This window comes from Syngnathoides biaculeatus, chromosome 20, assembly GCF_019802595.1.
Source record: "Syngnathoides biaculeatus isolate LvHL_M chromosome 20, ASM1980259v1, whole genome shotgun sequence".
In the NCBI taxonomy this organism is placed as follows: domain Eukaryota; kingdom Metazoa; phylum Chordata; class Actinopteri; order Syngnathiformes; family Syngnathidae; genus Syngnathoides; species Syngnathoides biaculeatus.
Window position 1 is genome coordinate 12,080,070 of NC_084659.1, and position 27,091 is coordinate 12,107,160.

Genomic DNA, 27,091 nt, shown 5'->3' on the forward strand with positions numbered 1-27,091 from the left:
AGATGAGACTGAAAGTCACTGATGGTGTTGTGGTACACACACCTGACTTTGGTGTGGGCAGCGTAGGTTTGATTCCTGCTCAGTGATGGTGTCAATTATGTCCCCTGTGACTGACTGGCAACCAGGTCATAGTGTCTTTTGTGTGGTGTGAGTTGGGATGGGCTCCAGCACTCCTGTGACCGTTGTGGGGATAAGTGGCTTAGAAAGTGGATGGATCATTCATACGCATAATTGGAAGAGCAAAACCGGAACTCCTTTTATTTTCACACATCCACACTTTTTCACCCCATTAAGAGTGAGAGCATACACAAATCCTGACTAGACCGACTATGAAGAATAAACCCACAATGCATTGCACAGTTAACATGCCAGCCGTGTGCCCTTTTCCCGGGCAACGGAATCCGATATTCTCCCCGGGGGACCAGCGGTTCAGAACCACAATCAAAAAAGAGTTGGCATGATCTCTGTGTGGGTTTTCTCCGACCACTCTGGTTTCCTTCCACGGCATCAAAAAATCAATGGTAGATTGATTGAAGACTCATCATCATCATCATCATCCTCATCCTCATCCTCATCTGTACCCTTCTTCCCTTTTTAAGTCATCATTGATTTATTAATAAAAGAAACACTTCAACCGGAATGAAAGGAGTGTGTAAATGAAGTGTGCAGTGGTGTACATGAATGGCTTTAATGCTGAAACTGGAAATTAAAGATTATCTCGTAAATATTCCACTAAATTCTTTAAACACTGAAACAGAAATGGACACAATTTTCAAATTGTTCCCTGCTGATGATGGGAGTTGGGGGTCTGCAGGATGGGACTTGAGATGTGAGGTGGGGGGAGGGGGGTGTCTAAGAGGTTGAGGTCTGCAGCCAGACTCTTTCAAGTGCAAGAGGACCAGGAAACCAAGAGAAAGGAAAGGAAAAGCAAAGTGAGTGGCCAGGCAGGTTTTTGCCACTAATATTTTATCTTTTTGTTTTTAACGCGCTTCATCTCTGACCGTTGAGTTTGGTCTGGATTTGAGTCACCAAATTAGCTGGGAACGGTTTCAAACTTCAACACAATTCTCCCATCACCACTTTAAAGGACTAAAACACAATTTAAACCTTATTATCCGGTTGAACGGTTGAAAGAAGTTGGGCGAATGGAAACCCCAACAAAAACTTCCTTATCAGCCTTGTATTCCTTGCCTTAGCTTGTTAAAAAAAAAATTCAATGCCAGAAATTTGAATTCGTACTGTGATGGCAATTAATTACTTCAATAATTGTCTTTAGTTCATTTATTTTTGCAATTCTTAAGGGATTCATGCAAATATCAACCATAAGGACTAAAAAAATTTGCTTCACAGATTCTTCCCTGCCGTGACCCGGATTCGAACCGTGGTTGCTGCGGCCACAACGCAGAGTACTAACCACTATACGATCACGGCTGTTGAAAGCTGCCAAGGTTGTCTTTCTAAATCTGTCACCATGGCAACAAGGCTGAAACCCTGCAGGATGCTCAGCCAGCACCAGTGAAACTGAAATGTTTTATCTGCATTTTTGTGTCAATCAAGTGAATCATCTCAACATTTTACTGCGTTCCTAAAAATATTCATTAATATTTGAAATGTAGCGCTCCTCTGCTCCACATTCCCTCAGCTGTGCATTTTTAATTTTTTTTTTTTTTTTTTTGGGGGGGGGGTCATTTTGCTTGGGCCACATTTGCTTCAAGTTGAGAGAATTTTCTTCATGGAAGGTTCCCAATGATTGAAAGACATTCATTTCTTTTTAATGGGGTAAATGTCTTTGATGTACTGTACAAGCAAATTGAGTCAAACTCAGTTTTAACAAGTGTCATTTATTAAAGATCACAAATACACTCTTACTCAATCAATCATTTGCTTATTTGATGTTGACATCACTAAAACATTGGACAAAATACATAGTGTTCTAAGTATGGGTCTTCATGGTCTATATTTTTCAAGAACCTTTTTGGAAATTCAAAAAAGAATACAGCTTGCTAGAGTTTGCAAACGGGTTTGTTCAAGTTGGCATGATATCATACATTACTGTCCTGTATCATTGCACCACATGAACAACAGCTTGTACCCAAAAATTATGTTAAACACTTATTTAATATGTGGAAAAATCTATTAATTTGTGTGTAAAACCATATAAACATGGTGGGCGAGTGCCACATCCTTGCAGGCCTCCTGCATGAACCCAAAAACTGTCAACAATCAACACCAAAATTTTGGCAATCTCGACTCTTGGCAACTTTAACCTCTGAAATATTACTACAAATAGCCCAATATTTTATATGGATCAAATAAGGGCAGCACGGTGGGGTACCTGGAGAGCGTTGGCCTCACAGTTCTGAGGATCAGGGTTCAAATCCTGACCTGTGTCGAGTTTGCATGTTGTCCCTGTGACTGGGTGGGTTTTCTCAGGGCACTCCTGTTTCCTCCCACATCCCCAAAACACAATTGGAGACTCTAAATTGCTATTGACTGTTGTTTGTTTCCATGTGCACTGCGATTGGCTCGCAACCAGTTGAGGGTGTACCCTGCCTCGTCCTTGAAGATTGCTCAGATTGGCTCCAGCAACAACCCTGGTGAGGATTAGCGGCTTAGAAAATGGATAGATTGATATTTGTAGGTTGGAGTTCAATGTTGAAAAATGACATTAGAAATTTGAATTCATCCTCTGATGGCAATGAATGACTTCCATATTCCTGTTTTGTCTATTTGTTTTTGTAATTTTAATATTTTCTTTTTTGTGTGTTTTCTGGAAGGTGAAAATTTTTCACGATTTATTATTTTTGGCAGTTTCAGGCCACTGTAGTTACCGAATGCAATTCCGGTGAGTGAAGCAGTTCGCTGGTCCTCTTAACAGCACACGAGCAACAATTTCACTTGTTTAGAACTGGAGTTGCGTGAGGTCCTTGTTTGGAAATCAACCTGCTCGGTTTGTTTTCAGCGAAAAAGAGCCCCACGAAAAACAAAGGATAACTATCTGCCCGTCAGGGAATTGAACCCCAGTCTTCCACATGACAGTCAGATATATTGTCCACTATACTAACAAGGAGACAGTCGCCCTTGTTTCCCGGGAACAGATGGTCTCCGACTGAGTTTTTTATTTTTTTGTCATCGAAGAGCTGTTGTAGATGAGGTGCTGGTCATATTGGACATGTTGAGTCGAATGCTTCCATAATATAATATTGTTTGAAAATATTCTGTGCGTAACTCTTTCCAAAGTTGTGGTAATCAGACACGGCTAAAAAAAAATGAATATGGTAGTAGAAAACTCACTTGATTTCAGGTCTCACACATATATTAATTAATCACTTGGAAATATACTTCTCAGAGGGGAAATTACTGGCTAAATTTAGATATAAAAATATATCTATTTTATGTTTCTTAATACGTTGTTACATTTTTCTTTCTAGAAGTGGTGCATTTGGAGTTGTCCTTTGCTGTAAGATATAATTATCAAAATTATACATGTCTCAAAAAAATGGTGAGTCTCAATGAGTTTCACTTTTTGAATTGAAATGAAACTTTTGACATCATTATCATTGATTGAGATGTGCCATGATGGAAACTTGTGGAATGTGTTTTTCAACTTTGGATATTGGCATCAATCCTCAATGTCCTGAATAGGAGGGACTTAAAGTGGGACTGAGATTCCTATAAACATTCTAAAATAGATATTGAAATGAAAAATACATATAACAGTATTCATTTCAATGTCTATATGAAAAAAAAAGTGAGCGGAGAGCGAGTCATCCATGCACAAAGTTGCGCAATTGAGTGTCCCTTGACATCCAAGTGGTCGCCATATTAGTCGCGTCATCTGTCCTTGATGTCATCTTCACTTCTGCCGTTGAAAACGCGCAGTGCCTGCTACTATGGAAGCCGAACAACAGAGATATTCGCATTTTTCCGACGCCCCTTCTGACACCGAAGCTCTTTTCAAAAAGGACAACACCACACAACCGAGTAAAGTCACTGGGGCAATATTACACTATTGTTTCGAGCCCTCATGGCAATATTACACTATTGTTTTGAGCCATATTCAGATGATATCCGATCACGGCCAAACCACATCCCGTCCAATCCATTCCCACGGCGGAGATGAGCCATTGCGGCTCATTGCAGCCGGCCAGTGTGGGTTATGACAGAGGTGAGCGGTGGCGGTTTAGGAGGGTGCTCACAGTCGCAGGCTTTATGCGCGCACGCGACTGAGTAACGCATTCTCGGCTGGGTTCTTCAGAGCTGCCCCCGTCGCAAAGCCTGACGCGCAGCCTTCGCAGAAGCTGTGACCGCCGAACGCGGCGCCTCAGCCGATGTGGCTGAGTTTCGGCGCCGTGGTAAATAAGGAGGAGGTGGAGCCGAGCTATGCTGCTTTTAGGGGTACGTTCAAAGTCGACGTGATTAACACTATCGAGACAAGGCTGAATGAGACATTGTTGGCTGGGCGACGCACACATTGACATTTCATACGCGGATCTTTTGTTATGTTATGAGAGAGACCGATTACATGGTCCACCCCAAACTATAATTTTTTTTAGTAGCTGTATGCGCACATCAACACATTTCATACGCGGATATTTTGCTACGTTATGAGAGAGACCGATTACGTGGTCCGCCCCAAAACTATTATTTTTATTTAGTACCTGTATGTATACACACCTACCTGTTATTTGGAACCCACGAAGCTCTTGTCCTCTGCACCCGTGCAATCAATTTTTCACAATGAACCGGGTCTCTTTCAAACTTATGAAGGGTAATTCCATTCTCCCGAGTGTTCAAGTAATATACAGCAATGCAATGAGCCGGCATTTTGGCTAACACGAAGGAACAACGAGCTACCTTCCCAGAGGTAAAAATAAACAAACGAGTCCACGAGGGGGCGCCACTGTCCTTTACATCACTTGCTGCTTGTTCTCGAAAACAAATCCCTGAGAGGATTTTCATGGCGGGAGTTACAAAAAGCTGTATACGTCAAATTCATGTTTTGTGGTGAAAAAACACATGGGACCATATTGGTTGTGGGTTTTTCCATTAATAATATACCAAAAATCATCCGTTTGACGACACCTGACCTTTCACCAATTCTGGTGAAAAGAGACGATGCTCAACACAAATCACGGAGCATCGACTTGGTGTTATACTTCCTTTATTTTCTTTTTGCACACAACAGTTCCCGGTCGTTGTGAATCAACTTTCTTTTTCCTCCCACACTCGCTTCTTCCCAAAAATGCATGCACAGTCCATCTAACCCACACAACACACGCCCACCTACACGAAACCTGCAAGAAGCCGAATACGCTTCCTTGTTCAAGAGCCATCAACCCGTCACTATGTCGGATTCATTCCAACAAAGTATTTGTATGCATCGGCACTTTTCTACTCTTTCATACTCTTCCATGTAAATCTCGACGACTTACTCACCAGATACATGTCTATATGCAGTTGTCCAAGACAAGTGGAAGAACAATTAACAGTCCAATTTCTTATCGTCGAAAACATTGACTTCGGCATTAAATCTGAGTCCTCAATGCCCAGTTTCTCTCATTTTTCCACATACCTTCATTTATTATCACCTTCTAAATGTTTAACGGTATCGGACAAAAGCTGGGTGCGTTCTTTAAGACATTTTCATGTCGTCTCCAATTGACTTTGCATTGAATAATGCTTTGTTTGACCGGCAATACGGCGACGTAAACAAAATTCATGTGATTTTATGAGGAAGGTGCACGAGCTCTATAGAGGAATAACGTTGATGAGTCACACAATGAAGTTATGGGAAAGAGTAGTGGAGGCTGACTCAGGGCAGAGGTAAGTATCTGCGAGCAACAGTATGGTTTCATGCCTAGAAAGAGTACCAAAGATGCATCATTTGCCCTGAAGATGCTCGTGGAAAAGTACAGAGAAGGTCAGAGAAACATTGTGCCTCTGTAGATCTAGAGAAAGCGAATGACAGAGTACCAAGAGAGGAACTGTGGTACTGCATGTGTAAATCTGGTGTGGCTGAGAAATATGTACGGCACGGTGGATCAGCTGGAAAGCTGATGAACCAGATCTTTTGGAAGTGTGAAGAGTGAATCCATCCTCCCGAGTGTTTGACCAATATCCAGCATTATGACGAGCCGGCTTTTTGGCTAACACGAAAATAACAAGTAATTCATTATTTTTTTTAATCCATCCATCAATTTTCTTAGCTTCTTATCCTCACAAGGGTTTCGGGAGTGCTGGAGCATATCCCAGCTGTCAACAGGCAGGAGGCAGGGTCCACCCTGAACTGGTTGCCAGCCGATCACTGGGCACATGGAGACAGACAACAGTCGCACTCACAATCACACCTCGGGGGAATTTAGAGTGTCCAATAATTGTTGCATGTTTGTGGCATGTGGGAGGAGACCAGAGTGCCCGGAGAAAACCCACACAGGCACAGAGAGAACACTGGGAGGGCTTGGATCGAACCCGGGTGCTTCGAACTGTGAGGCCAACGCTTGACAGCTCATCACTGTGACGCCTAATATTAATAAAAGAATCTTTGGCCAAAAACTGAGGAAGCAAAAGTTTTCCCTCCCGTGTGTCTTCTCATGTGGTATTTGCTTTAACAAGCAAATGTTTTCCCGGACTGAGAACATTTCCATTGATAGTTTGTGTGAAATGTCATTTGAACCCTGGACTTTTTCTTTTTCTCCTCATTTGTCACTATCTGTTTGTGATCCTTCACAGTGACCAGTTTTGCAGTTTTTCCACATCAGCCTTGTTGCTTGGGCCATGTTTTGCATTAAGGTGTGAGCATTTCTTTTCGGAGGTTATCCAATTGATAAAAGACATTTCAATAACTTTTCAATGGGGGAAATAGATTTGATACACAAAGTCAACCTCATTGTTTTCGGGGGTGTATTTCATTCAAGATCACAAATACACAACAATTTCCGCTCAAAGTCCAAGTTTCCTGACAGTCTGAGTTCAATCAATGAATTCTTTGATACAAACATCACAAACACTGACAAAATGCATCCATTGCTCAAAGGAAGTAAGGGTCTTCATGGTTCGTATTTCACAAACGGGTTCATTTTACAATTGAAAATTAAAAACTACTGGCATAACAGATATGGGAAAATGTACGCACTCTCATAAAATGTTAATAATTAGTCATATTTTACATTGTGTAGATGTCAAATGCAATCCGCTCACCTTCAAAATTAAAACTTTTAAGAAGCTTGTACACATAAGAACGTTATTTTACCCAAGTCAGTAACATAGTAACTACATTTTTTTAAATCTTCACACATTCATTAAAACATTCTTGGTCACTGCTATTCTCAACAGCACACTTGTGTGTCTGAGCCTGATATTTATAAGAAAATCTTTGATCACAAACTAAGCAGGAAAAAGGTTTCTCACCAGTGTGTGTTCTTGTGTGTATTTTTAAATGACACTTCTGAGTAAATCCTTGATCACAAACTAAGCAGGAAAAAGGTTTCTCACCAGTATGGGTTCTTTTGTGTGATTTTAAGAGTCCCTTCCGAGTGAATCTTTGACCACAAACTGAGCAGGAAAAAAGTCTCTCACCAGTGTGTGTACTTGTGTGGCTTTTTAAGTTTTCCTTCTGAGAGAATGTTTGACCACAAATTGAGCAGGAAAATGGTTTCTCACCAGTGTGTGTTCTTGTGTGTTTTTTTAAATGTCCATTCTGAATGAATCTTTGACCACAAACTGAGCACGAAAAAGGTTTGTCACCAGTGTGGGTTGTTTTGTGTGATTTTAAGTGTACGTTCTGAGAGAATCCTTGACCACAAACTGAGCAGGAAAAAGGCTTCTCACCAGTGTGTGTTCTTGTGTGTCTTTTTAAACCTCCCTTCCTAGAGAACCTCTGACCACAAACTGAGCATCTAAAAGGCTTCTCACCTGTGTGTATTTTCACGTGTCGTTTAAAATTCCTCATAGTAGCAAAAGCTTTGCTACACTGAGAACATTTCCAGCTTTGGTTGGCACTGTGACATGTCAAATCACCTTCTGACTGTTCATCATCATGACCGTCTGTTTGTGATCTTTCACAAAAGTCTCCATCACATGAGCTGTTCCTACTTGGAAGCTCTGGCCCTTGTCTCTCCTCACTTTGACCTTCATATTTACTCTTCAAATGGACACCAGTTGATGGAACCTGGATGATTTCTTCCTGCTCTTCCTCTTTCATGTGTCGGAACACATCCTCCTCCTCTTTGATGCATTGTACCTCTTCACCCTCTTCTTCCTCTTTGATGTGACTGGACACTGACTGCTGCAGCTCTGGATGAATATTTTCACTGACATCTGGAAGACAAATGACAAACACAAAGGGGTCAGATCTAATTTGTTTGCAATATTTAACAGCAAATGTAATTGCACACTATCGTCGAAGAAATGGGCTGTTGTTATTACTAAGTAACTCACAATTGTGGCAGATAGCCACTGATAAAATTACTTATGTAGTGCTAAAGGACAAAGAGGCTCAGTTTTAGCCACCAATAAAAATAAATAAATAAATAAATAAATAAATAAATAAATAAATAAATACGAAAATGGAATTGGGAAGGAGTTTACATGTTCCATGTTTCTTTGTTGCATACATGGAATGATTTGCTATTGTCATTCTGTTTACAGTTAGCACTTTTCATTATTTTCCCTCGTACTCCACTGGAAATTCTAGTCGACTGATCGACTCTGATGCTCAATAAAACCTCATTTAAAATGTGAAGAAATCCCAGAGGAAGCACAAAAATTCCACTGTGACACAGTAAAATTGTTCTGGCATATAAGGAATGCTGATTCCTATTCTGCTTGTAACAACTGAACAGGACACGCACGCACGCAGATGTATACATCCATCCATCCATTTTCTTGACCACTTAACCTCACAAGGGTCACGGGAGTGGCGGAGCCTATTCCAGCTGACTTTGGGCGAACGGACTCCACCCTGAACTGGTCGCCAGTCAGTCACTGGTCGGGATGTGAATAATATGTTCCGTAAAATACATCATGAAATGGGGCCCGTAAAGAAGAATATCATTCAAATTAGATTGCATGCAACAAGTGAACCAACCTGCTCTGCGTAGGACAATCCGAGGCTGCAGATTGAACACTGCGTCCAGCAGTTGACGTTGTGGCTCCTCCTTTTTTGGGCCACGAACTTCTTCCTCATACTCTCCAGTCCTTCTTGCACACATTTTCACAACACTTTCTGCACTACATAAGAGGGATGAGAACACCAAGTGAAAATCGGACACCTTAATTGTATCAAGATTCAGATTTGGACATTGTGTGTTAAACAGTAAATTAGTGAAAATGGCAATGGACCAAAAAGTCAATAAAAGGAAACCTAAAAAGATAGCGCTAAAGCTTTTCTTCCTTCTACTCTATGAGAGACAGTTTGTGATGAAGCAGACATTCAACAGAAGCACTTAGAATCCATCCATCCATCCATCCATTTTCTTTGCCGCTTATCCTCAAGAGGTTCGCGAGGAGTGCTGGAGGTTAACCCAGCTATCAACGGGCAGGAGGCAGTGTACACTTGAACTGGTTGCCAGCCTATCGCAGGGCACATAGAGACAAATAACCATTCACACTCAAATTCACACCTAAGCGCAATTTAGATTCTTCAATTAACCTACCATACACGTTTTTAGAACGCATACCAATTGTATCAGCCAGTTTGGAATCCGCCAATAATTCGCATTTTCTGCTGATCGGCCACTCAGTTTTCATGTCATGTCTGCAAAAGACATTTGTCATCGACGTCTTGGACAGTATATCTGAATCCAAAACCCAGTTTATTTTTATGTAGTACTATTTATTTGGCTTTACAAGATCAGGATCCACCAAGACGTTTCCTCCTCCCTTTTTATTTGATATACAGTTGGTGTAAGCCACCCTTGTTGTCGTCAATACGGAAAGGAGTGTATAAAGTCACACGATTTTGTATGGCCCGCGAAGGCAAATTAGGTTTGCCAAATTCCATAATTCTTGTTAAAATCTGGATCAAAATTTCAAATGGTCATATCATCAATGATATTGAGATATTACAAGCATTTTTATGCTGAAAAAATAGTTGAAAACCCCATGACCCTTGATATCTAATTCCAAAACAAGTTCATAAAGTTTATGTGTAAATATGATGAGACGATTAAAGATTTTTATAGTTCCATAATGGCCCTCTGAGGAAACCATAACTGCAGTGTGGCCCGGGACAAAATGAGTTGGACACCCCTGTGATAAACTAATGTGATCTTGTTAAATCATACGACAGCAAATAAGGGCAAGGACAGGAAGAACAGAATGAACAATAGCACATATTAGTAAATGAACACGATGTTCAGTTTGTGTGATGTCACAGCGCCGGAAAAAGATGAAGACCGTCATGGACTGGATGCAAATAACAAGAATGTGCTTTCTGCATCACATTTCATGATTCAATTGATGCATCTCTGCTATATAATTACTTTAAAATGGCAGATGTTGTTTATAAAGGAGTTCTTGAGGTATCAAGAAAAATATAAAAATATTTTTGATCCAACCATCAAAGAAAACATTTCAGGCGAGTAAAGGTTAACAGAGTTCCCGCCGTTATGCGAGTAGTGTTTTGATGTCGAACAATAAAGCAAGTTCTGTTCCTGTGTCCGACACTCCGCCTCCGACTCCTTTTCTCCGGCGCTACACTGGTGACCCCGACGTCAGTCCCGGCGTTTTCGAGACTGAAACGAACATGGCAACCGCCATCCTCAAATTGCCGGAGTTCTGGGAGACGTCCGCGGCAGCGTGGTTCGCACAGACTGAGGCTCAGTTCGCCCTCCGCGGGATCTCAGATGATTCCACGCGTTACTACCACGTTGTCTCAGCACTCGGGAGCTCAACGGCGGCCAGAGCAGTGAACTTCATCACCTCTCCCCCGGCCCGAGATAAGTATGCTGGGATCAAGGCTCACCTTCTCAAGGTTTTTGAGCTTTCACGGCCGGAACGTGCCCGACGTCTGTTGGCTATTGATGGACTGGGGGACAGCAAACCTTCCGAACTCATGGAAATGATGCTAAACCTGCTGGGCACGGAAGAGCCCAATTTCATTTTCATGGAACTGTTTCTCAGGCAAATGCCACCGCATGTTCAGACGGCGCTCGCGAACAGTACTATCACTGAGCCCCGGGCCCTGGCCGAGGAGGCCGACCGTTTCTTCCTGGCAACCCAGCGCTTCTCCCCTGAGACGCTGGCCGCGACGCGCAGTTACTCACCTTCGGGCGCGGGGGTGGCATCCAGCAGGGGCCCCTTCGGCACCGACGGCCGTGCTGGCACAGGCTTGTGCTACTTCCATGCCCGTTTCGGTGCGAAAGCGAAGAGGTGCCGCGCCCCTTGCAACTACGACGCGTCGGGAAACGCCAAAGCCCACGCTTCGCAGCGGCCGTGAGCGTGGGCGCGAAGAGCCGGCTGCTGTTCGTCAAGGACAACCTTTCCGGGCGCAAATTCCTTTGTGACACCGGCGCCCAGAGGAGCGTCCTGACGGCCACTGCGGAGGACGCCGCTGGCGGGACTCATGGGCCACCCCTACTGTCCGCTAATGGCTCCCCTATCCGCTCTTATGGCATGAGGACTGTGGACTTGTGTTTCGGGAGTCAGCGCTTCACATGGGACTTTGTCACTGCGGATGTCTCATTCCCTCTCCTCGGCGCTGATTTTTTTTGTGCCCACGGGCTGCTGGTGGATGTTAAGAGGGGCCGTCTGGTGGATGCACTGACTTTTTCCACGGTCGCCTGCGTCCGCAATGAGGCGACTTATGGTGGTCTCTCCAGTTCGCTATCAGACGGCACCAAGTACCAACTCCTCCTTGGTGAGTTCCCTGCCTTGACACGGCCCACTTTCTCCTCTGCCACGACTAAACATGGTGTCGAGCACCACATTGAGACCAAGGGCCCCCCGATCCACGCGAAGGCCCGACGGCTTGATCCCGAGAAGCTAGCAGTCGCTAAGTCCGAGTTTGCCAACATGGAGCGTCTGGGCATCGTCCGCCGCTCGGATAGCCCGTGGGCCTCGCCACTACACATCGTCCCTAAACCGAGTGGTGGGTGGCGACCGTGTGGTGACTACCGCCGCCTTAACGACGCCACTACGCCCGACCGCTACCCTGTTCCACACATTCAGGACTTCTCAGCCCACCTGGCAGGCAAAATCTTGTTCTCCAAGGTCGACCTGGTGCGCGGGTATCACCAGGTTCCCGTGCACCCCTCAGACGTTCCCAAGACAGCTGTAATCACTCCGTTTGGACTGTTCGAGTTTCTGAGGATGCCGTTTGGTCTTAAAAACGCGGCACAATCTTTCCAGCGTTTAATGGATTCTGTGCTCAGGGACTTGCCATTTGTGTTCGTCTATTTGGATGACATCCTCGTCGCCAGCTCCTCGAAGGATGAACATCTGATGCACCTCCGCGACCTCTTCGCAAGACTTGAGCAGCATGGCCTGATCATCAACCTGGCGAAGTGTGTTTTCGGGGTGCCCTCTATCCAGTTCCTCGGGCACCTCATAGACAAGAACGGCGCCGCCCCCCTTCCGGCAAAGGTGGAGGCCGTCTCCGCTTCTCCGGGAGTTCCTGGGGATGGTGACTTTCTACCACCGGTTCATCCGCCGGGCGGCCCACGTCATGCGCCCGCTCTATGAGGCTCTTAAAGACAAGGCCCCCAACCGGGACGTTGAATGGACGGCCGAGAGGATGGAAGCCTTCGAGGCTACGAAGGCCACACTGAGTCGTGCCGCTATGCTGGCTCACCCGACCCACGGGGCCCCTGTCGCTCTCACTACCGATGCATCGGACTATGCTGTTGGAGCCGTATTTGAACAGTGGGTCGGCGGCGCCTGGCAACCGCTTGCCTTTTTCAGCCGTCAGCTGGTCCCCAGGGAGCGCAAATACAGCACGTTCGATAGAGAGCTCCTCGGCCTCTGGCTGGCGATCCGCCACTTCCGCTCCCTATTGGAAGGCCGTGAGTTCACGGCATATGTGGACCATAAACCCCTCACTTTCGCCATGTCCAAGGTGGCCGAGCCGTGGTCCGCCCGCCAGCAACGCCAACTGTCGTTCATCTCTGAGTACACTACGGACATCCAACACATCGCCGGCAAATCCAATGTGGTCGCGGACTGCCTCTCCAGGGCGATCGTCGGCACTGTGCATCTGGGTCTCGACTACTCCCGCATGAGCGCAGACCAGGCCTCGGACCACGGGGTGCAGGCCCTCAAGACTTCTGACACGGGTTTGCGCCTGGAGGAAGTCGCAGTTGGTGACTCGGGCGTCAGGTTGCTGTGCGACCTCTCGGCTGACCAGCCTCGGCCGCTGGTCCCTGCAAACTGGCGAAGAGCTGTTTTCGAGGCGGTCCACAACCTCTCCCACCCCGGAAGGAAACCGTCCGTGAGGCTGGTGGCCCAGAAGTTCGTGTGGCGCGGTCTCAAGAAAGATGTGCAGGCCTGGGTCGACTCGTGCGTGGCCTGTCAGCGGGCTAAGGTGCATCGCCACACAAAAGCCCCCTTGGAGCCCTTCGCTGTCCCCGAGAGGAGGTTTGACCACGTCAACGTCGACTTGGTAGGTCCACTTCCTCCCTCGCACGGATTCACCTACTTGCTCACCATGGCGGACAGGACGACCCGCTGGCCAGAAGCCGTTCCCCTCTCCTCAACGTCGTCAGACGTGGCCCGGGCATTCATCGGCACGTGGGTTGCACGCTTCGGGACACCGTGCGACCTTTCCTCAGATCGTGGCCCTCAGTTTACCTCTGAACTCTGGAACGCAGTCGCTGAGAGTTTGGGGGTCAAGCTGCACCGCACTACCGCCTATCACCCCCAGGCGAACGGTCTTTGCGAGCGGTTCCACCGCTCCATGAAAGCAGCCCTGCGTGCCGGCTTGACGGACGGCAACTGGTTGGATAAGCTCCCGTGGGTCATGCTCGGCCTCAGGTGCGCCCCCAAGGAGGACCTGTTGTCCTCATCCACCGAACTCGTCTACGGCCAGCCACTGCGGGTCCACGGCGAATTCATCCCGGACGCCACAGCGCCCTGGTCCGCAGCCAGGCAACGGTCCTCCCTGCTGGAGGCCGCAAAAGGGTTCGCGCCAGTTCCCACGTCGCAACATGGCACCCCAGCTGCCCGGCTGCCCCGTCACCTGCGCTCTGCGGATTTTGTGTTTGTTCGTCATGACGCCCACCGTGGACCTCTCCGCCCCCCATACGATGGGCCGTTCAGGGTCCTGGAGCACGGGGATAAGAGCCTGCTCGTGGACATTGGCGGCAGACCCGAGACTGTTTCCGTGGACAGGGTCAAACCCGCGCACCTGGACATTGCTCAGCCTTTGGGGTTGGCCCTCCCCCGCGCCGGGGTCGTCCCCCTTTGCCCTGTGCCCCTGCGCCTGCCGGGGTACCCTTGACCCCGCCTGAGCCCTTGTCCCGTGACTCAATGGACAGTGCGGCCCCGCCCCCCTCGGCCCCTACAGTGCACACCCACCGGGGTCGGGTCATCATCCCTCCACGGCACAAGGATTTTGACTATGGGTGAATTCTGGGGGGGCTTGTGTGGTGTTTACATAATTCACCCGCGGGACCTCGATTTGGGGTGCGGGGTTCCGCACGGACTGTTTTTGTTGTTGCGCTTCCGGAGGAAAGGTTAACAGAGTTCCCGCCGTTATGCGAGTAGTGTTTTGATGTCGAACAATAAAGCAAGTTCTGTTCCTGTGTCCGACACTCCGCCTCCGACTCCTTTTCTCCGGCGCTACACACCCAATGTACATTCTAATGAAGTAAATTCAAAGGACTATTTTCTCAGCGTCCATGCCTTCTCCCCTATATTAAAATAATAAAATGAGTAATCAAAAAGGAGGTTCATTTTTTTTAATAATCTGTTTGATCTGCTAATGTGCTTCTATTTGAACTAAAACCGTATTACAAATACCATCCAACATTTACTCATGAATTTTGAAGTGTCTCCAGATGACTACAGTTCAGTTGAGGTATTGTGCCACTTTCTAAAGGAGATAAATAACTGGATGAGCCAAAATTAATCACAACACCACACTAAATCACAACAAAACGGAGATAATTGTTTTTGGCAATAAAGATGCTTTTATCTCAAGTAGACATGACATCAGTTGTGGTCTTTTGACCGGATTACTGTCCTTGTTGATGTTTAGGCGCGTACTGCTCCTTAAACTCTATGATTTATGTCATCGGTTCATGTTGATGTAATTGTAAATTATGTGGCGTAGATTACCAAGAAATGGATACTGTTTTTTTTTTTGTTTTGTTTATAAACCAACACCAAACTTTAACGCACTGGCAAACAAAAAACGATAAACAAGCGTTTATCTTTAATAAACGTTTCAAGACCGTCTTGATAGGGTTGTGGTGATGATTTCGTTCTCTCACTACCGCCGCCTGAGTTCGTGTCCGGGTCAGGGAAGCCTGTTTGGTAAAGTGTTGTTCGACGTGGTTCATGCTGTGGTTTGACTTCCTGTGTGGGATCCTCTCTTACTGCAACACCCACCTGGAGTCAAAAGATAGATTTTTATTTTGAAGGGGCAGCAGCGGTGAACTGTCGCCCTAAATATTTTGGAGCGCAAGCAATTTATCTTTCCTGTTCGCCACGCGGTTGGAGACTCGATCGGTTTTCGTAAGTTTTCCTGAATTTGGACCGAATGTTGTGAATCCTCGTCACGGGACGCCCCTTATCACTACTTTCATGGACCAAAACATCAATCATGCAATCTTCGTGTCCGGTTGGGGTCGTCTCGTGCACGTTGAAGCTTCTCGGCGTAGCTAAGCCTAGCTTGCTAACAAAGAGACGAGTTTGAGATCAAAAGTCTCTCATCAGAAATCAAGCCCGAATTCAAGTCTTCTTCTTTTCGCCACCGACTGGTAAGGATTGACAAGTGTGCTTAACCCTGGAGAACCAATGGGGTCACATATGACCCAGTGTAATGAAGGGCTCACAACGCACCACAGTTACTCTTTTTTTTTTTTTTTTTTTACCCTTAAAGCCCACCGTCTCACATGTGTCTGCAACTAATGCATTTTTTTTTTTTGGTCCACAGGGTCTTATGTGACCCATTATCTAAACCGGATGTAAATTAGTTTTTTTTTCCAAACGAACGCTTAATTAATTTAGTCAGTAAATAAAAATTTAAAAGAGGATTTGGATGTCTTCGGTTCTCTAGGGTTAAAAAACACACATCAACAACTAAATTCTTTAGGCTGTGTCTGAGAGGAAAATGTTCTCAATTGTCTAAGTCGTTAATTTTTCTTTCTATCAATTTCTGGGGGCGCGATGGATGACTGATTAATGCGTTTGCCACACAGTTCTGAGCACCGGGGTTCAAATCCATTCCTCGCCCGTGTAGCGTTTGCACGTTCTCCTCGTGCCTGTGTATACTTTCTACTAAAAACTATGTTTAACAAGCAAATTAAATCAAGAAAAACAAAAAGAATCCATCACAAGATGAAGTAATGACTATATTTAAATGACCTATTGATTTACGATATACACTTAATTGCTTAAAAATACATGTATATTTCCACAAAATAATGGATCTTTGTCCATTTATTTATGCCAGTGAGGTAAGGTTACCGACAGAACTAATTCATGGTCTTATATTTGATAGCAGTAAATTAATACAGCAATTAAGGCATCTACTTCTTTTTATATTATAAAATATTCTTGTATGTTGATGTGTTGAGATTTTTTAATTGTAAAATATGTGCCTTGACTCAAAAATGTTTGAATGTACTGTTCTGTATTCTTCAGGTAGAATCAAGACAGAAACAATGGGTGCTAACCTACTGTAATTAAATTACTTTATTGTTATTAAGGCTCTTCCCCACACCAAAACTTGAGAGTGTGACTGGACAGAAAGGCAGCATGTTTGCATACAACCGCTAGAAAGAGCGATAGCAATAGTTTGCTCGGCTACTTAACCTTCGGTTGCCTGCTTGCGACCCATATCGTATTAAAAGTACGTGAACATACCTTAAACAAGACTTACACGAATGTGCTCCTCTGTCCTCAGCACCGATGGCCAGCAACATGTTTTTTTTCTCTCTCCTATTTTCTTCTTTTCCAGTCAGATCGATCCACTGTCACCCCCATGGTAACGAGTCACATTTGAGTTGACAAGGTAATGCCCAATGATGGTTAAAAAAACGAATGTGGGTTGTATTGGAATACAAGATTTTATTGCAGTAGTCTCACAGTGCAGTCGCGAAAGAGCAAATTTGTCTTGTCTGATTCGCACAATACGTGTCATCTGTCAGCCACATTGTCTCTTCCATGCAGTCTTTTTTTTTAATTTAACATTGACTGTCAGATATTTACAGTCCAAAATCAAAAGATACAAAAAAAAACTATACAAGAGACTTTATACTGATTTATTTGGTTTTAGTGTCATAATTCACAGATTTGATCAATTACATCATTAATAGATACTTTTCACTGACGTCACGCCGACCACGTGTTTTGGACGGCAAGATCGTGATTAGCTGAATGCCCAGCATAAGATAAATAATGCCTGATGTGTCAGACCCGTTTTTCTGTCTGTTCTTACAACCATAAGCCACATGATGAAAAGGCCGTAAGACGCTTATAAGCAAGCCAATATTCACAAAAAGATCTCTAAAAAATGCGAGTTGTATTGTAGTTTTGCCGTCCAGTAGGCGTCATAAACAAATGTCATGTGACTCATGACGTCACATGAAAAGTATCTATTGGCTCCAAGAAAGACATTTATTCTGCATCGCCATCATGCACAGTATATCGCACTCTAAAAGCAAGTTTATTTTGATATAGTAGTATTTATATAGTTTTGTCACATGTCATTTGACGCAGTACTTTAAATATCTGATGGCCAATAAAGTTATAAAACAAATGATGGGAGAGCCGAGGCAGATGCGAGACGGCACGTAATGCGCAGATCAGAATACAAGACAAATTTGCTCTTTCTCGATTGCACGATGTCAGACGACTGCAACAAAGTCTTGCATTCCGATACTACAGCATCCATTTTTTTTACGGTCAGTGGGTTTTCATCTGGTCAACTCAAGTGCGACTTTATACACTCCTTTCCGTAGTGACGACAACAAGGGTGGCTTACACCAAATGTATATCAAATAAAAAGGGAGGAGGAAACGTCTTGGTGGATCCTGATCTTGTAAAGCCAAATAAATAGTACTACATAAAAATAAACTGGGTTTTGGATTCAGATATACTGTCCAAGACGTCGATGACAAATGTCTTTTGCAGACATGACATGAAAACTGAGTGGCCGATCAGCAGAAAATGCGAATTATTGGCGGATTCCAAACTGGCTGATACAATTGGTATAAATTCTAAAAACATATATGGGAAGCTAATTGAAGACCCTAAATTCCCCATAGGTGTGAATGTGAATGTGAACGGTTTCTTGTCTGTATGTGCCCTGCGATTTGCTGGCAACCAGTACAGGTGTACCCCTGCCTCCTGCCCGTTGACAGCTGGGATAGGCTCCAGCACTCCCCGCGACTCTCTTGAGGATAAGCGGCAAAGAAAATGGATGGATGGATGGATGGATTCTAAGTGCTTCTGTTGAATGTCTGCTTCATCACAAACTGTCTCTCATAGAGTAGAAGGAAAAAAAGCTTGAGCTCTATCTTTTTAGGTTTCCTTTTATTGACTTTGTGGTGCATTGCCATTTTCACTAATGTACTGTTGAACACACAATGTCCAAATCTGAATCTTGATACAATTAAGGTATCCGATTTTCACTTGGTGTTTTCATCCCTCTTATGTAGTGTGGAAAGTGTTGTGAAAATGTGTGCAAGAAGGACTGGAGAGTATGAGGAAGAAGTTCGTGGACCAAAAAAGGAGGAGGAGCCACAACGTCAACTACTGGACGCAGTGTTCAATCTGCAGCCTCGGATTGTCCTACGCAGAGCAGGTTGGTTCACTTGTTGCATGCAATCTAATTTGAATGATATTCTTCTTTACGGGCCCCGTTTCATGATGCATTTTACGGAACATATTATTCACATTCTGACCTGTGACTGGCTGGCGACCAGTTCAGGGTGGAGTCCGTTCGCCCAAAGTCAGCTGGAATAGGCTCCGCCACTCCCGTGACCCTTGTGAGGTTAAGTGTTCAAGAAAATGCATGGATGGATGTATACATCTGCGTGCGTGTGTGTCCTGTTCAGTTGTTACAAGCAGAATAGGAATCAGCATTCCTTATATGCCAGAACAATTTTAGTGTGTCACAGTGGAATTTTTTAGCTTCCTCTGGGATTTCTTCACATTTTAAATGAGGTTTTATTGAGCATCAGAGTCGATCAGTCGACCAGAATTTCCAGCGGAGTGAGAGGGAAAATAATGAAAAGTGCTAACTGTAAACAGAATGACAATAGCAAATCATTCCATGTATGCAACAAAGAAACATGTAACATGTAAACTCCTTCCCAATTTCAGTTTTGGATTTATTTATTTATTTATTTGTTTTTATTGGTGGCTAAAACTGAGCCTCTTTGTCCTTTATCACTACATAAGTAATTTTATCAGTGGCTCTCTGCCACAATTGTGAGTTACTTAGTAATAACAACAGCCCATTTCTTCTACGATAGTGTGCAATTACATTTGCTGTTAAATATTGCAAACAAATTAGATCTGACCCCTTTGTGTTTGTCATTTGTCTTGCAGATGTCAGTGAAAATATTCATCCAGAGCTGCAGCAGTCAGTGTCTGGTCACATCAAAGAGGAAGAAGAGGGTGAAGAGGTACAATGCATCAAGAGAGGAGGAGGATGTGTTCCGACACATGAAAGAGGAGAGAGCAGGAAGAAATCATCCACGTTCCATCAACTGGTGTCCATTTGAAGAGTAAATATGAAGGTCAAAGTGAGGAGAGACAAGGGGCAGAGCTTCCAAGTAGGAACAGCTCATGTGATGGAGACTTTTGTGAAAGATCACAAACAGACGGTCATGATGATGAACAGTCGGAAGGTGATTTGACATGTCACAGTGCCAACCAAAGCTGGAAATGTTCTCAGTATAGCAAAGGTTTTGCTACTATGAGGAATTTGAAACGACACGTGAAACTACACACAGGTGAGAAGCCTTTTAGATGCTCAGTTTGTGGTCAAAGATTCTCTAGGAAGGGAGCTTTAAAAATACACACAAGAACACACACTGGTGAGAAGCCTTTTCCCTGCGCAGTCTGTGGTCAAGGATTCTCTCAGAAGGTACACTTAAAATCACACAAAACAACCCACACTGGTGACAAACCTTTTTCATGCTCAGTTTGTGGTAAAAGATTCATTCAGAACGGACATTTAAAAGAACACACACCGGAGAGAAACCTTTTTTCTGCTCTGTTTGTGGTCAGAGATTCACTCAAAAGGGATACCTAAAAATACATACTACACACTGGTGAGAAACCTTTTTCCTGCTCAATTTGTGGTCAAACATTGTCTCAGAAGGAAAACTTGAAAAGCCACACAAGTACACACACTGGTGAGAAGCCTTTTTCCTGCGCAGTTTGTGGTCAATGATTCTCTCAGGATGGAGACTTAAAATCACACAAAAGAACCCATACTGGTGAGAAACCTTTTTGCTGCTTAGTTTGTGATCAAAGATTTACTCAGAAGTGTCATTTAAAAAGACACACAAGAACACACACTGGTGAGAAATGTTTTTCCTGCTCAATTTGTGGTCAAACATTCTCTCAGAAGGAAAACTTAAAAAGACACACAAGAACACACTGCTGAGTAATGTTTTTCCTGCTTAGTTTGTGGTCAAAGATTTTCTTATAAATATCAGGCTGAGACACACAAGTGTGCTGTTGAGAATAGCAGTGACCAAGAAGGTTTTAAGGAATGTATGAAGATTTCAAAAAAGTAGTTACTATGTTACCGACTTGGGTAAAATAACATTCTTCTGTGTACAAGCTTCTGAAAAGTTTTAATTTTGAAGGTGAGCGGATTACACTTGACAGTGACACAATGTAAAATACTACTAATTATTAACACTTTATATGAGAGTGCGTACATTTTCCCATACCTGTTATGCCAGTAGTTTTTAATTTTAAAATGAACCCGTTTGTGAAATACGAACCATGAAGACCCTTACTTCCTTTGAGCAATGGATGCATTTTGTCAGTGTTTGTGATGTTTGCATCAAAGAATTCATTGATTGAACTCAGACTGTCAGGAAACTTGGACTTTGAGCTGAAATTGTTGTGCATTTGTGATTTTGAATGAAATGCACCCCCGAAAACTTGGTTGACTTTGTGTATCAAATCTATTTCCCCCATTGAAAAGTTATTGAAATGTCTTTTATCAATTGGATAACCTCCGAAAAGAAATGCTCACACCTTCATGCAAAACATGGCCCAAGCAACAAGGCTGATGTGGAAAAACTGCAAAGCTGGTTACTGTGAAGGATCACAAACAGTGTCAATTGAAGAGAAAAAAGACAAAGTCCAGGGGTCAAATGACATTTCACACTAACTAACAATGGAAATGTTCTCAGTCCAGGAAAACGTTTGCTTGTTAAAGCAAATACCACATGAGAAGACACACGGGAGGGAAAACTTTTGCTTCCTCAGTTTTTGGCCAAAGATTCCCTTATTAATATTAGGCGTCACAGTGATGAGCTGTCAAGCGTTGACAGTTCGAAGCACCCGGGTTCGATGCAAGCCCTCCCGGTGTGAATTTTGCGTGTTCTCTCTGTGCCTGTGTGGGTTTTCTCCGGGCACTCTGGTTTCCTCCCACATCCCACAAACGTGCAACAATAATTGGACACTCTAAATTCCCCCTAGGGGTGGTTGTGAGTGCGACTGTTGTCTATCTCCATGTGCCCAGTGATCGGCTGGCAACCAGTTCAGGGTGTACCCTGCCTCCTGCCTGTTGACAGCTGGGATATGCTCTAGCACTCCCGAAACCCTTGTGAGGATAAGAAGCTAAGAAAATTGACCCCTCCGTACAGGGCACTTAACCACGCCTCCTGAAGTGACGTCACGCCATGTGCGCTGACGTAAGACAAACAGTAAAAATGGCAAATACAATACAATACATTCTTAACTGAGACAGACTCCAGGCTTCTGATTTCATTCAAATCAATGATATATTATAGATTCTAAATACAATACATTCTTAACTGAGAGAGACGCCATGCTTCTGATTTCATTCAATCATTCACACGTAGCAATGTTATGCTAGCGAAGAACATCTCATTCATTTATACGAGACGTGTATTGAAAATCAAATAGAGGGCATATCTTCGTGCAAACAGTCTGGTGAAGCTTCAGCCGCGAGCCGGCAACAAAGCGACACGTTTGTGCAGTCCGATCATCGCTAAATATCGCTCAACAAAGAATAAGTGTGTCAATCGTTCACACATAGCAATGTTATGCTAGCTAAAAACGTCTCATTCATTTATACGAGACGTGTATTAAAAATCAAATATAGGGCATATCTTCATGCAAACGTTTCTGCTGCTTGTGCTGAACATACAGATTTTAGTGTACTTTGAAGCAAGACCTTGGTTTGTGTCGTTATAGCAAATCCCACCCTGTTGCGACCGTGTTCCCCTTTGCTTGTGGATCCGTCAACAAAAGCAACCTTTCCAGTTGCGAGGGAGTTGGGTTTTGCACTTATGTGTGTGTGCCTGTGCGCAAGTAGTCAAGGATGAGAACAGCTTGAGTAAGAATGAAACCAACACAGTTACAGTTAGAAAGGAAATGAAACTGTGAACTATAATGGTAATGATATGCTTTTAATACGATAACTATAAAACTGATGAATTCTTTCAGTTACTGAGTAATAACCCCTCATTTCCTCTACGACAAAGTGCATTTGCGGTAAAATACTATGAACAAATGAGATTCAACCACTTTGTGTTTGACTTCTGTCTTGCAGACATCAGTGAAAATCTTCATCCAGACCGGGAGCAGTCAGTGTCCTGTCACATCAAAGAGGAAGGAGAAGATGAAGAGGTTCAGCGTATTGAAGAGGAGGAGGAGGAGGAGGTTGTACACATGAAAGAGGAAGAGCAGGAGGAAATCATCCAGGTTCCAGTCACTGGTGTCCAGTTGAAGAGTGAAGATGAATGTCAAACTGATGAGAGGGAGAGGCGAGCGGCGGAGCCTCCAAGCAGGAACAGCTCAAGTGATGGAGACCTTTGTGAAAGCTCACAAACAGACCGTCATGATGATGATGATGAACAACCGGAAGGTGATATGACATGTCACACTTCCAACAAATGCTGGAAATGTTCTCACTGTAGGAAAGTTTTTACTTCCATGAGAAATTTCAACCAACATATGAAAATACACACAGGAGAGAAGCCTTTTGCATGCTCGGTTTGTGGCCAAAGATTCACTCAGAAAGGACACTTAAATATACACACCAGAACCCACACTGGTGAGAAAGCTTTTTCTTGCTCAGTTTGTGGTGAAAGATTCACTCAGAAAGGAGCTTTGAAAGGACACACCAGAACCCACACTGGTGAGAAAGCTTTTTCTTGCTCAGTTGTGGTAAAAGATTCACTCAGAAAGGAGCTTTGAAAGGACACACAAGAATACACACTGGTGAGAAACCTTTTTCCTGCTCAGATTGTGGTCAAAGATTCACTCAGAAAGGAGCTTTGAAAGAACACACGAGAATACACACTGGTGAGAAACCTTTTTTCTGCTTAGTTTGTGGTCAAAGATTCACTCGGAAAGGAGGTTTGAAAGAACACACAAGAATACACACTGGTGAGAAGCCATTTTTCTGCTCAGTTTGTGGTCAAAGATTCATTCGGAAGGGAGATATGAAAATACACACAAGAATACACACTGGTGAGAAGCCTTTTTTCTGCTTAGTTTGTGGTCAAAGATTCACTCGGAAAGGACATTTAAAAATACACACAAGAATACACACTGCTGAGAAACCTTTCTCCTGCTCAGTTTGTGGTCAAAGATTCACTCGGAAGGTAGATATAAAAATACACACAAGAATGCACACTGATGAGAAACCCTTTTCCTGCTCAGTATGTGGTCAAAGATTCTCTAAGAGGGATCACTTAAAAAGACACACAAGAATACACCCTAGTGAGAAACCTTTTTCCTGCTTAGTTTGTGGTCAGAGATTCGCTCAGAAGGGACATTTAAAAAGACACACAAGAACGCACACTGGTGAGAAACCTTTTTCCTGCTCAGTTTGTGGTCAAACATTCACTCGGAAGGGATATTTAAAAACACACACAAGAACACACACTGGTGAAAAAAAATTTTCCTGCTCAGATTGAGGTCAAAGAATCTCTTTTCACTACTCTTGCCCTGTGTTTTTACGATTAACGGGGACCAGAACCCACCATGAAATGTGAAAAACTGAGAAGTAGACCCCCACTACACACACAGGCATTCACCCTCCATGTGTATCTGGGTACCAGAATGATTAAAATATGTAAACAGGATTAATACTTCACATAGTTGAGACTAAGATTACAACAGGACACGTATTTGAAATCTTAATTTTAAAGCCTTTGTTAATCTTTCCTTCAGCAGTCGCCTGACTCTGGTCTCTCTCTCTAACCTCTCTCTCTCACACATACACACACACAGCGAAGGAGAGGCTCGTATTCTATTGAATAAGTTGGTTAAAAAATTCCACAGCCACCTCTCCAAATTGCTTCCATGCCGCCACTGGTATGTCATCAGGGCCAAATGTCTTTTCATTTTTCATTCTGTTCAATGCCTTTCTACCTTCCCCCTTACTAATCATTGCCACTTCCTAATCATACACGCTTGCCTCTTCAACCCTACCTTCTCTTCCGTTCTCTTCATTCATTAACTTCTCAAAGTACTCTTTCCATCTACTTCGCACACTACTGGCACCGGTCACCATATTTCCATCGCTATCCTTAATCACCTTTACCTGCTGCGCATCCTTCCCATCTTTCTCCCTCTGTCTGGCCAACCTGTAGAGAACTTTTTCTCCTTGTTTTGTATCTAACCTCGAGTACATGTTGTCATATGGCTCTTGTTTAGCCTTCGCCACATCTACTTTTGCCCTACGACGCATCTCAATGTATTCCTTACCCCTCTCCTCAGTCCTCTCCGTGTCCCACTTCTTCTTCGCTAATCTCTTTCCTTGGATGACTTCTTGTATTTTGGGGTTACACCACCAAGTCTCCTTCTCCCCTTTCCTACCTTGAAGGCACCTCAAGTACTCTCCTGCTTGCCTCTCTGAGTACCTTGGCTATAGTATTCCAGTCTTCCGGGAGCTCCTCCTGTCCGTCTAGAGCCTGTCTCACCTCTTTCCGAAAGGCCACACAACATTCTTCCTTCCTCAACTTCCACCACCTGTCATGATCCTGCCGCTTCAGCGCGAGCTGTGCGGCTGTGGTGATTGGGAGGCACACACCTGTGTCTCATGCGGCATGATCATCCCCCGTATATATAGGACCCGGTGACGACTGGTCCGCCGCCAGTTCGTTGAGCTTTATGTCCCGTTCCAGCACTCTCGTACTCCTGACTGAACCTGTGTGTACCGACCTCCGTCCGTTCTCTGACCAACCTTGTAAGCCTGACTCCTTGACACTTCTGCCTGCATTGTTTCCCCGTGCACCGGACTGCCTGCTCGATCCCCGAACTCTGCATACAATAAACGTGTCTCTTCTTGAACTACCTTGCGTCTTCTGAGTTCCTGCATTTGGGTCCTACCTCTTGTTCCGATGGGACGTGACAGAACGAACTGGCCATCACAGGACCCAGCAGGAAAGACCCAGCGTCGCCGGGACCGACGCAAGGTAGACCGTCTGCCGGAGGACCAAGCCTGCCCAATCCGGGTAGGCTCCCTGATGTCCTCCACTTCCGTGTCTTACGCTCCGCCAGCGAGGTATGAATACGTCCCGAACACGACCCGTCCGGCTCCTCATATTCTTCTGGACTCCGACTTTTCGGAATATGAGGAGGACCACGATTTGTATGGCCGGCTGCCTGAGTACGACTCCGACGAATTTGAATATGAATCTGCTCGTCCGATCTTTCACCCCAGTCAGTTTGCGCCGCCTCCCCGCGTTTCCAGCACCCGAGCGACTTCGCCCAGTAGATCCAAGTACACTAATCGGTACGAGGGAACCCGATTGGCCATCTACCCGGGACTTCCGCGTGGCGGACAGAGGAGATGCCCCGGCCGGGCGCTCCCTGGTGTCTCTCGCTGCGCGGCAACGAAGACACCGTCCTCCCACTCCTCGCCGGCAACGGTGAGACCGGCAGACCCGCATCTGGTGGCGAAGCCTCAAGCCCAGAGGGAGGAGGAGCCGCCAAACCACGAGGCGTTCTGTCGCGAAATGCGGGCGCAGTTAGAGAGGCAGAGCGCTGAATTGGCGGCTCTCACGGCCCAGGTCCGGCAAGGATTGGCGAACCAGCCGACCTACGCTGATGTCGCAACGGCGACGGACTCGCTGCTGACTCAGGTTCACATGGCAGTTGGAACTGACCCGCTCCCGCGACATGCCCACGTGTCAGTTTCGACTGACTCTCTGCCTGCTCAGGTTCACGTTGCCGTGGAAACCGACTCGTCCCCTTGCCAAGTGCACGCCACAGTGGGAACAGACTCGCCACCTCAAGTGCACGTCGCAGTGTTGGCGGTTCCGAGCAGAGCTCACGCGGCAGTTGGAACTGACCCGCTCCCGAGACACGCCCACGTGTCAGTTTCGACTGACTCTCCGCCTACTCAGGTTCACGTTGCCCTGGAAACGGATTCGCCACCGCGCCATGCCCACGTTGCTGTTTCTACGAATGCACTGCAAGCTCACGTGGCAGTGGGGACCGACCCGATGCCGCCTCACGTTGCTGTCCAGGAGGTGGCGACGTCTCCACAGCCGCTTCTCGTCCGTGCTCTGGAGTGGCAGTGGCGACCGGCCCGCGGACGCTCCACACTCCTGCTCTGTCGGCGACGGGCACGCCCTCACGTTCCTGTCCAGGAGGGGGCGGCGACGGCGCCGCCTTCTCACGTTCCTGTCCAGGAGGGGGCGGCGACGGCGCCGCCTTCTCACGTTCCTGTCCAGGAGGGGGCGGCGATGGC

General features: G+C 45.1%; 1 protein-coding gene and 1 pseudogene across 2 annotated transcripts; one reads left to right on the forward strand and one right to left on the reverse strand.

Annotated features, from left to right (window-relative positions):
- Positions 1-1,821: 1,821 nt before the first annotated feature.
- On the reverse strand, positions 1,822-11,659 carry LOC133493902 (zinc finger protein 501-like). Of its 2 annotated transcripts, none has more exons than XM_061807897.1 (3): positions 11,268-11,659; positions 9,089-9,231; positions 1,822-8,319 (listed from the first exon to the last, which is right to left on the reverse strand). In XM_061807897.1, the coding sequence occupies exons 1-3, from the start codon at positions 11,345-11,347 to the stop codon at positions 7,283-7,285; spliced, it is 1,260 nt and encodes a 419-aa protein (XP_061663881.1). In that variant the 5' UTR covers positions 11,348-11,659; the 3' UTR covers positions 1,822-7,282. The 2 variants fall into 2 exon arrangements, with proteins under 2 accessions (XP_061663881.1, XP_061663880.1); XM_061807896.1 differs by lacking the exon at positions 11,268-11,659 and adding an exon at positions 10,967-11,257.
- Positions 11,660-15,959: 4,300 nt separating this feature from the next.
- Positions 15,960-26,887, forward strand: LOC133493894 (gastrula zinc finger protein XlCGF57.1-like; annotated as a pseudogene).
- The last annotated feature ends 204 nt before the right edge of the window (positions 26,888-27,091 follow it).